At 44.0% G+C, this 13589-nt stretch overlaps 2 protein-coding genes across 2 annotated transcripts; one reads left to right on the top strand and one right to left on the bottom strand.

The window, feature by feature from the left end:
- Window positions 1–7131: 7131 nt before the first annotated feature.
- Window positions 7132–9575, bottom strand: LOC308301460 (beta-crystallin A1-like; the record flags this gene model as incomplete). Its single annotated transcript, XM_080745457.1, has 5 exons — window positions 7132–7279; window positions 7798–7940; window positions 8617–8758; window positions 9233–9351; window positions 9501–9575. 5 exons carry the CDS (start codon window positions 9573–9575, stop codon window positions 7132–7134), a joined length of 627 nt encoding a protein of 208 aa, XP_080601583.1.
- A 2504-nt stretch (window positions 9576–12079) lies between these two features.
- Window positions 12080–13481, top strand: crybb1l1 (crystallin, beta B1, like 1; the record flags this gene model as incomplete). Its single annotated transcript, XM_080745930.1, has 5 exons — window positions 12080–12169; window positions 12305–12423; window positions 12640–12772; window positions 12902–13044; window positions 13310–13481. 5 exons carry the CDS (start codon window positions 12080–12082, stop codon window positions 13479–13481), a joined length of 657 nt encoding a protein of 218 aa, XP_080602056.1.
- Between the last annotated feature and the right edge of the window lie 108 nt (window positions 13482–13589).

The following is a 13589-nucleotide window of genomic DNA, read 5'->3' as shown; positions in this document are numbered from 1 at the left end:
TCCATTGTATGCCCATATATGGAGATCTTTGACCATCTGTTTGCCTCTGTCCATTTATGTCCATATATGGAGATATGGGGGCATTCATTTTATGCCCATATATGGAGAATGCGCGTGCCCGTGGGACGAACGGTTCTCGAGATATGCGGATTACATACATACATACACACTCACAGAGATTTTTTGTTGACTCATGTGGCGTACGTGATGTCAGAGCCTTTTATGAAGTGATGTCACAATGAGTCAGAGCTTTCGCCGATTTCCTCCGGAACAGCCTGATGTCAACAATCAACCCCGCATAAGGAGATTCCGAACGTTTCGCGCCGGTTCGGGAAAACCGCGCGTCGGGTCGGTTCGAGACCCGGCACTGCACTCCGTGCCGCGGCGGGGAACGCGCGTGCCGAATCTGAAGCCGGTGGGACGAACGGTTCTCGAGATACGCGGATTACATACACGCAGACACGCAGAGACTTCTCGCATTTATAGATAGATTCCCCTTCAAACTGAGCTAACATCTTAAGTTGTGACAGTACTGTATGTGAAAAATAACCCAAATGCCTGATAATGAGCCTGTGGTGATAATGTCTTGTTTAGAGCACCATTACACCGCCAGTGCAGAATCAGATAAAAACCTATCTGAAGGCCTACCCTATCAGGAGCAGGTTATCCAATCAGCGGGACAAGGTGAGTGTTGAACCGGTGATAACTTTTTGTAAGCACAGTTTTATGGGTCGCCATTTTCAACAACTTATTAATCTATTTGTCTTAATAATTAAGACTACGTTTTGTCTGTGTATTATTTAGCATGTTGTCAAGACACTTTCTGGAGAACCCGCACTTCCGGCCAAACAACCAACCAGCTCTCCCCAAGTTGTCCGGCCTATAGTAATAAAAAAGCTGAAAAACGGAATTCACAGAGTCGAGCTGAAGACGGAACGTGAGAGAAAAGACAGACTTGGCCAGGAGATCCATCTCCCTCCGGTGGATAAACCAGTTCCTGCTATCTACTCAGGACAACCACATCCCGTGGAGCACAGTGATGTGGATGAACAAATGGAGGAACGGAGAGACGAACAAAAAGAACAGGGAAGGGTAACATCGCCAGAAGAATGGTCACAGGCACCCGAGCGAAAGGGAGACAAGAGACAGAGGGAATCAGAGGAAGAGGCTGAAGTGACCAGTACGTTCCAAACCAAACCCATGGCCTCCATCCAGGAACCCCACGCTGATTCCCAGGATGTCATGGCGGTGTCGATTGAGGATCTGGTGGTGAGTGAAGAGGAGGGGGCTGTAGAAGTCCTTAACCGCTCCGACTGTGACAACAATGATCACCCACAGGATGCACTGGCCAGTGAAGATGAGCGCGCAACGATGCAACAAGGAGAAGAAGCATCAGAGTCAATCAACCTCAAAATGAAAGAGAGCGGTCAGAAAGTGGAGAAGCACATGAGGGAGACGAGAGAAGAAGAGTTACAGGGGCCAGAGAGGAGGGGTGACAAGAGACAGAGAGAATCAGAGGAAGATTTAGCTACTAAGGCAGCCAAGTGGAAGAGGCTTGAACAGGCTGAACAGACAGTCTCAGAGCCCGGTACAATCCAATCCAAACCAGAGACCCCCGTCCTCATATCCCACTCTGGTTTCAACGATGTCGTTGAAGTGTCTAGTGACAGAAAAGACAGACTTGGCCAGGAGATTGATCCCCTTCCGGTGGATAAATCAGTTCCTGCAATCTCCGCCGGACAACCACATCCCGTGGAGCTCAGTGATGTGGGTGAGCAAATGGAGGAACGGAGAGACGAACAAAAAGAACAGGGAAGACCAACATCACCAGAAGAAGGCTCACAGGCGCCCGAGAGAAAGGGAGACAAGAGACAGAGGGAATCAGAGGAAGAGCTAACGACTAGCGTTGAACAGGATGAAGAGACCAGTACATTCCAAACCAAACCCAAGACCTCCATCCTGGAACCCCACGCTGATTCCCAGGATGTCATGGCAGTGTCGAGTGAGGAGCTGGTTGTGACTGTGACAAATGAAGAGAAAGGGGCTGTAGAAGTCCTTAACCGCTCCGACTGTGACAACAATGATCACCCACAGGACGCACTGGCCTGTGAAGATGAGCAAGCAACGACGCAGGAGGTGGTGCAACGAGGAGAAGAAGCATCAGAGTCAATCAACCTCAAAATGAGAGAAAGCAGTCAGAAAGTGGAAAAGAACATGAGGGAGACCAGAGAAGAAGAGTTACAGGGGCCAGAGAGGAGAGGTGACAAGAGACAGAGAGAATCAGAGGAAGATGTTGGTACTAAGGCAGCCAAGAGGAAGATGGTTGAACAGGCTGAACTGACGGTCTTAGAGCCCGGTACAATCCAATCCAAACCAGAGGATTTCCTCCGATCCTACTCTGGTTTCAAGGATGTCGTTCGAGTATCTAGTGAGGAGCTGGTGATGACATTGAAGAGTGAAGAGGATGTGGATGTAGATGTAGAAGTCCTTAACTCCTCTGACACTGACAACAATGATCACAATTACACACTGGCCAGTGAAGATGGGCGAGCAACGGCACAGAGGAGCGGGCAACGAGAAGAAGCAGCATCAGAGTGGACCAACTTCAAAATAAGAGAGAGCAGTCAGAAGGTGGTAAAGAACGTGGGGGATACCAGTGAAGAAGAGCTGAAAGGGACAAGTAGTGATGAGTACATTAACATTATTGACTCTGACACGAATACCGATGTGGTAGAAGAAAATGATGTCTGTTTGAAATGCTGCTACACCGACCTCCATAACACGCCCAACAGAACGAGGAAGACACCGGTGGATTTTCATTCTGTTTTTGCACAAAAGGCTTTCTGCCTTTGCACAAAAACACCTCCCGGGCCACACATTCCACACCCGCCACTCGTCAAGAAGGTGGAATTGGTGTCAACAGGAAGCAGGGATGATGAGGAAGAGGATGATGTGGACATTATTGGATGGACCAGCCCCCTCCCTAACCTTCGGCCTGCAACGCCACCTCCAGAGCAAGTCATTTCACAAGCGCCACTCACCACAAAGGTTGATCTGGGGTCAACAGGAAGCAGGGAGGATGTAGAGGATGAGGAAGAGGAAGAGTGGGAGGTGGACATTATTGGATTTACCAGCCCCTTCCCTAACCCTCAGCCTATCAAGTGTGAAAAGACGGATGTTGAGATGGACAATGTTCAAAACATCAGCCTGCTGTCTTCACCGCTTTGATTGAGGTGAGTTTATTGTCCACATTTGTTTAACGGGATAGTTTTGTTTTGGTGGAATTTTTTCCTACTCTTTTATCCTGGGTAGCATAAGGTCCCAGGCTCGATTCCAGTTGAGGTGTCCCTGAGAAAGACTCTTGACCCCTAACTTCAATTCCTCAAAAGTAACTAACCTTTTCTTTTTTTCTTTTTTTTTTCTTTTTTTTTAGAATATACTTTTTCCAAATTATACATATTCTTATTTATATGCAATGACTGTTCTGTAGATTTGAGGTACAGCAGCTCTGGTCTGGTAGTGGTACCAAAGTGCTTATCTGTAAAAAGACACATGGTCCTTTTTCCTGGTCTCATGTTGAGCCAGTTATGAAAGACGAGACGGCGTCTGATAGGGCTAAAGCAAACATGGTTGTCTTTCTACAGTAACTAACACCAATTCAAGCTAAAGAAATACATAAAATATACTTTCTTTAATGTTTATATGTATATAGCCTATATATATATATATATATATATATATATATATAGTTTTAACATACATAGGGTTGTTCTTTGGGGAGAGTAGATGATGTGATGTGATGTGTTTTAGGGAAGGCTCCATGCTTGTATACAGTATACTGTAACTGTAGTCCCAGTTTTCCGAAGGTGGGGCCACCACCACCAAGAAACAATCTTGTGTTTCCAGCGAAAATGTGGTGCTGCACCAATCAAGCAAGAATAGGCAACCATATTGGAAAGAAATTGGGCGGCGGGCCCCTGCCATACTTCCTTCACAAGTGTTACCGATGATACTAATGAAGGCTCTGTTCCATTGATGTAGCACAGAGGTTCTCAAACTTCTTAATTTCAAGGACCATCATAACTCTGAGAGTGTACAAAATAAATGGTACACTCAGAGTTACAGACCCATAAGAGGCCATTTGGAACCCCCCCCCTCCCCCCAAGGGCACCCACTGGTGTAGAAGAGAGTTTCCAGTGAGCCAACATATGTATAGTATGAGCACCCTGACTCTGTTTGACCAGAATGGATCAGAGCCTTCATTAGTATCATTTGGTAACACCTGTGAACGAAGTAAGGAAGGGGCCCAATTTCTGTCCAATAGACCCTATTCACAGCCCGCACGCGCACTCAGAGAATTTCTCAGCAACTTCCTGGTGCTGATGACGTCAGCTTTGGAGGGTAAGATAACATAGAAATTGCTGGACTTAAAGCCAACAAATCATTATTTCAAACAGTAAAGTAAATTATAACACTCTGTGCTTTTTACTATCTTGTGTTCTTGATCATGCTAGCCGTATTTTATACATTACTATTCGGAAATTGCATTAAATTTGCGATTTCTGTGTTAACTCTATGGGATATTAGTAGTTTTTCCCCTTCAACCGTGACGTCAGCACCAGGAAGTTGCGTAACGTGAATTCGGTCAATATGGCTGCTGTGCATATAGCCGGAAACTGCAGCGAAACCGGAAGTGGGTATGCTTCAGGAAACTGGGACTACAGTTATGCACAGCGCCTATTGTCACTAGGGATAGGACGATAAGCAATGTTATCGTTTATCGTGATAAAAAACACTCAAGATAATCATAACGTGGAGTTTTAATTTATCGTGAAATCGTCCTTCATCATGCACTGGGATCAATTCACCTTTTATTTGCCAAGCTGCATATCCGGTATCATTTAAACCCTCTATTGGTAAAACTTAATTATAATATACATACTTGATACAGTCTTTTTTTCACTCCCTTTGGTCACAAATCGTGATATGAAATGTTCATATTGTCCCATCCCTAATTGTCACAAATACCTCCTCTCTGTTCCCCCAGGCAGACAGCCTTACAAACAGTCTCTTGGCACCATCGACCCAGTATAAGAAGAACTTGATGAGAGATTTACTTGCTCTGTTGGAAAAAGCTGTACTGTATACCAAAGATAATATTGGAGACACCTACAAGTACTGATGTAGAGTTTTTTTGTTGTTGAGTGCACAGTCAAATTTTATTGACAGTGATATTGTTAAAAAATCTTTTGCATGTTTTGAAAAATAACCGATAACTGGAATCTTAAGTATTGTTCTTATGTACAACGTTTGTACTATTAATAATTTGTGTAACTGTTTTTTCAGTTTTGTTGTGAAGAGATATTTTAGCTGTGTTGAAAGGGGAAGCGATTTCCCGCCATAATCAGGGTTTTGTTGTGTAAGTGGAATCAAGAGTTGTCATTGGTCATACATTATGTGTCCATGATTGGCAAGTTTCAGCCTCTGTTCTGCCAGTGTTCCGTTCCATCTTTTGTTATTGTTTATTGTAGAGTTCTTGTTGTCATGTTTTGTTTGTTATTAATGTTTTTGACAGCACTTTAAAGGAATAAATGTTTGAATTCCTGGCAGTTTTACCTTTCTGCTTTTCCCTCATTAAATACCTTATTTAACCTTAATTCTTAGAATTAACAAAGAGAAACCTAGATGTGTGCGACTGTGCGTAGTTAAGCCATGTGGCTCAACACTTGATGACCAGTGTCCTAAAACATGTCTTCAGACAAACGTTCAAATGCAGTCAATCGTCCTTCTATGATGGTTTTAAACCATTACAAAATATTGTAAACCATTTGTTTACAATATCTTGTTGATTCATCTTGACCTTTGACCAATACCATATGTCAAATACTAAGTTAGAGATATACAGCTATATTTTTGTCCATGCCTTACCCTCATCCCTTTTTTTCACTATTTTGAAAAACATTTTATAATACTTCAAATAGCCGATCTACAATGACATGTTGTGAGCTTGTAGATAAGCTATTTGAAATATTCTAAAATGTTTTTCAAAATATTAAAAAATTGCAAAAAAGTAAGGCATGGACAAAAGAGCCCCTAATATATAATGGTTTGTGACCTTTGTTGTGATTTGGCAATCATACAGTATATCGACATATTGCAAACAGTGACATACTAATTTACATACCGTACATACATTTATACAGTAACTCAGACGGCCTTATTACGTTTTGCTATTGCTTCACAGCTCAAATAATAATATTTTTTTGGGTGGCTGTATGCTCATGATTTAGCTTCCAAGAATCTATAATTGCCACCAGTTACATGACCTGCTGTCTTGGAAATGTTCTTTTTCTCATAACAAAAACCTTTTAGGGATTTGTAAGTAGACAATTTAAAGGGAAGTGGACAGCTAACCTTACTCTGTAATATGGTATGTACGTCCAGTATATACTAAGGCTGTGAATTATGTATTTGTGTTCTTTTATTCATTTATGAAGCTAGAATATACAAATTCAGAGGTCAGACAAAATGTGCCAGTCACAACACTTTTATGAGAAATAGATTTGGTTTATAACGATTGTAAATGATGGAACAAGGACATATGAAGTCAACATGAGTTTATTAGTTATTAACCTGTGGTTCAACCTCCTACACAACAACACAGCACATCTGCTCTGCACCACAACACAGTCTCTGCCATGCTCCCTGATGCGCTGAGGAGAGCCAAGTGCAACTGGGAGACCATTTTGACCCTGGCACCATTTAAGAGCTACCTCTCCCCTCCTAATGGTTCCAACGCCCAGGGACGGCAGGACTATTCCTCGCCCAGCCCAGGTGAGCTGACCAGGTTGGCGTACGGTACAACGCAGGTGTGTTGGCGTGTGTGATTCAGTGTCTGTATGTGTGTATCCCTGTGCTTAACGGTGCGATATTGTCTCTTATCACACCTATTCGGAAGCGGCTGTAAGTCAGTACTGTAGAGTTGGTTTGGGGTAGTTGTGGGTACTCGGGTCAGGGATCACGGATCACGGAAGGTTAAAGTGGTGTTGGAGGGATGGGGGAGTCTTAAGGGGGGTTGCTGTCCGTGGGCCCCGGTTCTCACTAGGGCCTCAGTCTCAGCCTTTCCACCTCTTAGTGCTGGATGCGCCTGATGGACTGGATCTGGGGGGTCTGGCTGTGGGATCCCCAGTTCTTCCAGTGCTGGTAGTCTCCGCTGTGTCTCTCACACTCCATGATGTACTGCTGGCCCCTGTAGCCAGGGTACTGGTAGCACACAAAGCTACAGGAAGGAGAGAGATGTGGAAGGATCTTTTAGATTAACTTTTGCAATTTTGGGACAGAATCATACAGATTCTATGCTGTAATTTTCAACAAAACATACTTGGGTCAAACACTAGTGCCAAATCCTGGGTGTTAATATAACTCAGTGTAACAATTTACCCATAAGGGCACACTGTTTAATCTTTTTTTTTTTTTTATTTTTTTTACCCATTTAGGCCTAGAATTAGAAGGATTCAAAAGACACTTATAGAATCGGGTCAAAATTCTAATGTTCACGACTTTTCAAAAATAGCAGATCTACGAGCTCGCAGCGCGGCACTCGGTGCCGCGCTGTGAGCTTGTATATCTGCTATTTTTCAATAGTTAAAGCATAAAATAATGATACACAAAATGTGTACCCGTTCTAAATGGGTTAATTAACCTTTGCAGAGTATATTTGCTGTCGGTTTAGGGCATTTCCGTGATCATTATGAGTGTTCCATTATACCCTGTATTACAGAGAGAGCAGTAACTTACGCGCCACACTGCACGTGCATGGAGCCAACCTCGGGCATCATCCAGCCCATGGCCTGCAGGGAGGGGTAATCGTCACACAGCTCCACGGTACGGCCCATGAAGTTCTCCCTCTCAAAGATGATCATGCGACTGCTCTGGTGAGACTGGAGGTAGGACAGAGGAGTGGGAGGTTAGAGAAATAGTCACACACCACCTCACAAAACAATATAGAAACATTACATGTTAACTGTATATTTTCCAAATAATCGCCCGGGGGGGAAACAGCTGCCGGGCACCGCACCACATACCCGTCGGGGTCAAATAAATACCCGCTGGAGGTATATAAAAGCATGCACATAAAGTGTTATAAAGATTTGTCCCCTTTGTCCTTTTTCCATCCTTTGTTTTTTGCACAACCTCTGATAGTCTGGAGCAGTGGTTCCCAAAACTTTGAAGTCGAGACCCAAAAGAGAGATTTAGACGTTTGCCCGCAACACAAACTAGTGAAAATAGCTCACAACAGCGTCACTTCGCGTCGCATTGCAAGCTTGTAGATCGGCTATTTACACTACTTCTTAGATATTTGTTTTCTAATTTATGGAATTTATTCGATTTTTCTTTGTTTTCTTCATGAAATTATTGAAAACAAAAATCATTGAATTTTGTTTTTAATCAATTAAATGTTTTGCTCTTGGGAATTTTTTTGAAAAATGATTTAAAAAATGTATGATAATAATTAAAAACAAAATGTAGGAAACAAAATAAAAATGTGTCCACAGCCCACAAATGGGTCCCATGTGAATGAGCCAGTGTTTGGGAACAGTGGTCTGGAGTACTCACAGCACAGTAGATGGGACGCAGGGACATGAGGCGCTCCACATGGTAGGAGATGTTGCCACTGTAGGCGTCCCAGTGGGGGTACTCTCCCCTCTCCAGGATGAACTGCTGGCCCTGGAAGTCATGGTGCTCGAAGCCCACCCAGCTGTATGGAGGTGGTGAGGGGAAAGTCAAAGTTAGCTGGGAAAGCATCTGTGTCACTTTAGATTCTAATCACTTTAACCATTATTTTTATACTTTAGCTATTCAAATATACAAGCTCATAGCTATGAGCTTGTAGATCTGCTATTCTTTTTGTAATCATGAAAATTTGCGCAAATCTTTGAATATATATATATATTCTTTAACTCAAATCTTTGCTTCTGGGGGTGTCCCTGGAGCAACACATTTTGAGATGGAGCACACAGCCAATTACATATAATTTCGGGGGTCCTTGACATGAAAAGGTTTGAGAACCACTGACTATTTTCAAAAACACCCTTAGAAGGATTTAGAAGATCTTTGTAGAATCTGCTTCAGGTCTTAGGGAGAGACACCTTGACCCAGAGTGCACCCTTGCCACGCAGGCTACCGTTTTGTTACTGCAAACAATGAGTTTGTTTGATGCCGTGAGACTTACGCTCCACTCTCCACCCTGATGGAACGGATGTTGTCCAGGCCACACTCCTGGATGTTGCAGCACTCGGAGGTGAACTCCTGGAACTTGCCCTGGAAGTGCTCCTGCTCGAACACGGTCACCTGATGACAACCAGAGAGGAGGAAGGAAGCGATGAAAGTGACAGGAAATTGACACGATGTGAGCGTCAAGCAGAGATGTGCTGATGGCATTTTGGACCGATATCTTTTTGGGAAGTTTCTGGTGTTTGTGTGTGCGTGTGTGTGTTTACCTTGAAGAAAGGAGCCATGCCCATTCCCGAGTTGACCAGTGGCTGCATCATTGGGGATTTAGTGGTTCTATACATCTTTGCTCTTAAGGTGGCAAAGGGAGGAAGGAGGCAAGGGGGTAGGGTAGGAAGCAGTGAGAGAAAATGTTTCAGTCAGTCCATTTGTCTTATTTAAGGTTTGACTTTGAAAGACCTAAAAATAAGTAATTGCAAGTTCACTTCACAAAAACCATGACAGAAATTGTGATTGCTGGATAAACCAGAAAGCATCATTCAAGGAGCCATGTCATATTTTCCAAATTAGCTATTACAAATCTGCTATCTTGCTATGAAATAAAGCAGACGTTTTGGGGCTGGACTAAGACCATATCATTTATTGATGAAAACCAATTAGGCCTATTATCTAACATAAATTGAATTGCAGTCACTGACACAAGTCTACAAACAAATGTGTTGTACGGGTTATTTATCGTTTTAGTGCTTTTTCTCTTTTGTTTGACATAAAAGCTCCTTGAATAAGCCCAATAACACACGTCTAGCTGTCCCTCACTTGTGTTAAATGCACAGAATTGAGACCTTACCTAGATTGGCACTTATTCGAAGAGCTCGGGAGTGGCAACGCGCCTTACACTTATCTCTCGTAGAGCTCTGGGAGAACCTGGCGCTTCAGTTTTATACCGGCTGCCGTGGAGCGCGCCTGGCTGGGCGCGTCCACGGCATGGCTCGGTGGAGCGCACGTGGGACCCCCCTGGCCATTTAGGACACCAGCGACGAGGCAAAGCGCGCCCCTGGACATTCTAGTGGCTCTATGGTGTTCCACTGCAACCCCAGCCAACTCAGCACATCCTATAGAATGCTGCTGGTCCTTTCTGAGCGCACGTTCCAACGAGCTGTTTTGGGCTGGGAACAAAAGCGCTCCGGTATGTACGCGCTCCGGTCAGCAGTCCAGCGTGTGTCCAGGCACAAAGGGCCTGCATAGGGATAGCTAATGCGGGGATTATCGGCGGCAGCGTAGAGAGGCGCCTTTGCGCTATTAGGATAGGTTTATATTAAAGTTTTAAAGAAGACGTTTGATTGGGAAAAAAGTAAATTTTTCTTGACTTCATAGGCTACAATATCATCTGTTTATGCACAAAAGCGACAGGAGCCCAAACATCCAAATGTAGCAGCCATGATGATCGATCACGGATCTAATGCACAATCATGGCTTCATATAGCTGGGCATAGCAGTGGTGCCACGGATAGAATAGTGTCATAGTGTCAAAAAATATTTGAATATTTAATTATATTATACAGCCAACTATATTTAATAAATACTGTATTTTGGCAATGTTGTTTTGTTTTTGGGACACATAATCAAATGTTTTATGGCCATGATGCACGAGGAGCCTGGGTGGTTTGGTTCCAGCATTAAAATGATTTATATAAATATTTCTCTATGGGATGAAAATAATGGGTTTCTTGTATTTGGCACCACAAAATGACCACCACTGCTATGCCCTATAGTCTATCTAAAGCCCCCATCACACAGTTCCACCTACGCCCAATCATAACAATTATTTATTAACTAAAAGTCCACGATATCTTCATAATCTCTTTTTTGAGCGGTGGTAAACCGCTCCATAGAGTGGCTGTGCGTGTGTCTGTAGCCACTTTTTCCTCAGCGTTTTGCCATAGCAATGTGTGTGTGTGTAGCCTGTATTACATCACCAATTACATCCTAGACCTATATCCTAGTCTGAAGACGCTATGCAAGCACGACCACCGCTCACTTCACATTGGGTGTGATTTTTTAATACATATGTTGTAACCTATAAGGGAATTTTGCACCACTTAGTCTAGGCTAAGCATGGCTACAACCTAATCATATTCATAGCCAAAATGAATTGATGAATGCTGCCACTCACACCACACATCAAGCTAAGAGGTTTATAGGCTATCTATACAAAAGTAAGACAGCAGTAGCTACTGGGTGAATCATGTGCCAAATGTTTCAATAACAACTGTGTGAATTGATACATATACATATACATACACACACCTAGTATATACACACAATTATAGTGAGATATTTCATTCCATTTCTTGCCCTCACAATCATGAGTGGAAAAAACTCCAAGACAACACCTATCCACCTAATGTAAACTCTGTCATATTCTCCTCTTAACTTCTGTCACTTCATAGCACTCTGTAGACCAACTGTTCCTCATCTTGTGCATCCTCCCCACCCCTGTCTGTCCCTCTCTGATGATGAGGAGCTTCTATTGTCCCCTGTCTCTGACCTCAGCGGGTTTGTTTCTCTCTGCCTAATCCCTCCCATGTGGGCGCCAGCGTATAAAAGGGAGGGGCACACTCCGAGCCACACACACTCAGAGTGAGGCTCGGCGTATAGGCACCACACAAACACACAGGTAAGGTAAACACACATGCACCTACTGGATATGCTCACATACAAAGCACATAGTGATATGTTTTAGACAGATTATACACATTTCTCTCATCCTCCATATCTTTACACAATCCTATAATTCAACACCTTCATTCACTTCTGTCTTTTTCCCCTCTGTCTCTTGTCAGCAATCATGTCCAGTGAGAAGGCCAAGTCTGCTTCCCAGACCGACGGAAAGGCTGCCCAGAGCAAGAAGTCTGAGATGGGAATGCATGCCTACAAGGTACGTGGCTTTCACTTTGGACTGGAAGTTCTACAGCACACGCCACGTAATAATCTGAAATGAAATACATCCATCTAAAGTACTAGCATCAACAGTCCAACCACGACTTACCTATGTGCCTTTCTCCCCCAAAAGATGTACGTCTTCGACCAGGAGAACTTCCAGGGTCGCATGATTGAGATCAGCAACGAGTGCATGAATGTGTGTGAGATGGGCATGGACCGCGTGCGCTCCCTGCGCGTTGAGTGTGGACCGTAAGTCAGCCACAGTCCCAACTATATTGCAACATTTCAGGTTATGAGCCTGCATTGTTAAACAGTGTAATGTGTTAAGCATTAAGTTAAAAAAGTAAGCTACTTGTGTAGCATTATGTTGCTTAAATATGGCACAATGTTGAGACTTCCTTCTCATGCACACTAATGGCTTTGAATGGGCAAACAGATTAATAACAACCTTCTGTGCTCTGCCAGCTTCGTCGGTTTCGAGCAGATGAACTTCTGCGGTGAGATGTACATCCTGGAGAAGGGAGAGTACCCCCGCTGGGACTCCTGGAGCAACTGCCAGAAGAACGACTACCTGCTGTCCTTCAGGCCCGTCAGGATGGTGAGAACAACATCCGCCTCCTAACTCCAACCATGATTAGCTTAGTTGTTTAAATACTGTCAGCCCCTTAACATACCAAGTATTTCTACTTGGTAACCAAGTGTTTCTCCCTGGTCCTCTCTTGTATAGGACCCCGAGAAGCACAAGATCTGCCTGTATGAGGTTGGCGAGTTCAAGGGCCGCAAGATGGAGATCATGGATGACGATGTTCCCAGCCTGTTCTCCTACGGCTTCACCGACAGAGTGGGCAGCATCATGGTCAGCTGTGGAACGTGAGTCTGTTATAACCTAAGTACTGCAGTGGCCAGCTTGAAAGTACTCAGCACTGGAGAGTAAGAATAGAAGAACAGAACCAAAACACACAGAAATACAGTAACAACAACAAAACAAGTACAAGGAGAACTCAAACTGAGAACTTGAACTGAACAGAAAGAGCTATTGTAGAAGGAACAGAATATAGCAGGGGATTTTGTAGACCGCAGATCCACATTGAAACTAGCTGTTTTCTGACTCTTTGTGGTTCTCCTCTCCATACAGCTGGGTGGGATACCAGTTCCCTGGCTACCGTGGTAGCCAGTACCTGCTGGAGAAGGGCGAGTTCAGACACTTCAACGAGTACGGCGCCCGCCATCCTCAGTTCCAGTCTGTGAGGCGTATCCGTGACATGCAGTGGCACCAGCAGGGCTGCTACACCATGGCCAGCAAGTGAGGCTCGGGACGGGAGAGAAAGAGAAAGAGTGGAAGCGAGGGAGTGGGGCGGAGGAAGAGGGAAAGGGGGAGAGATGTCTGAGACCTCACCTGAAAACACTTTTTAGAG

This window comes from Nannobrachium achirus (assembly GCF_963921795.1).
Source record: "Nannobrachium achirus genome assembly, chromosome: 17".
Taxonomy (NCBI): domain Eukaryota; kingdom Metazoa; phylum Chordata; class Actinopteri; order Myctophiformes; family Myctophidae; genus Nannobrachium; species Nannobrachium achirus.
Note: the sequence above shows the minus strand (reverse complement) of the source record. Positions and strands in the feature narration are given on the sequence as shown.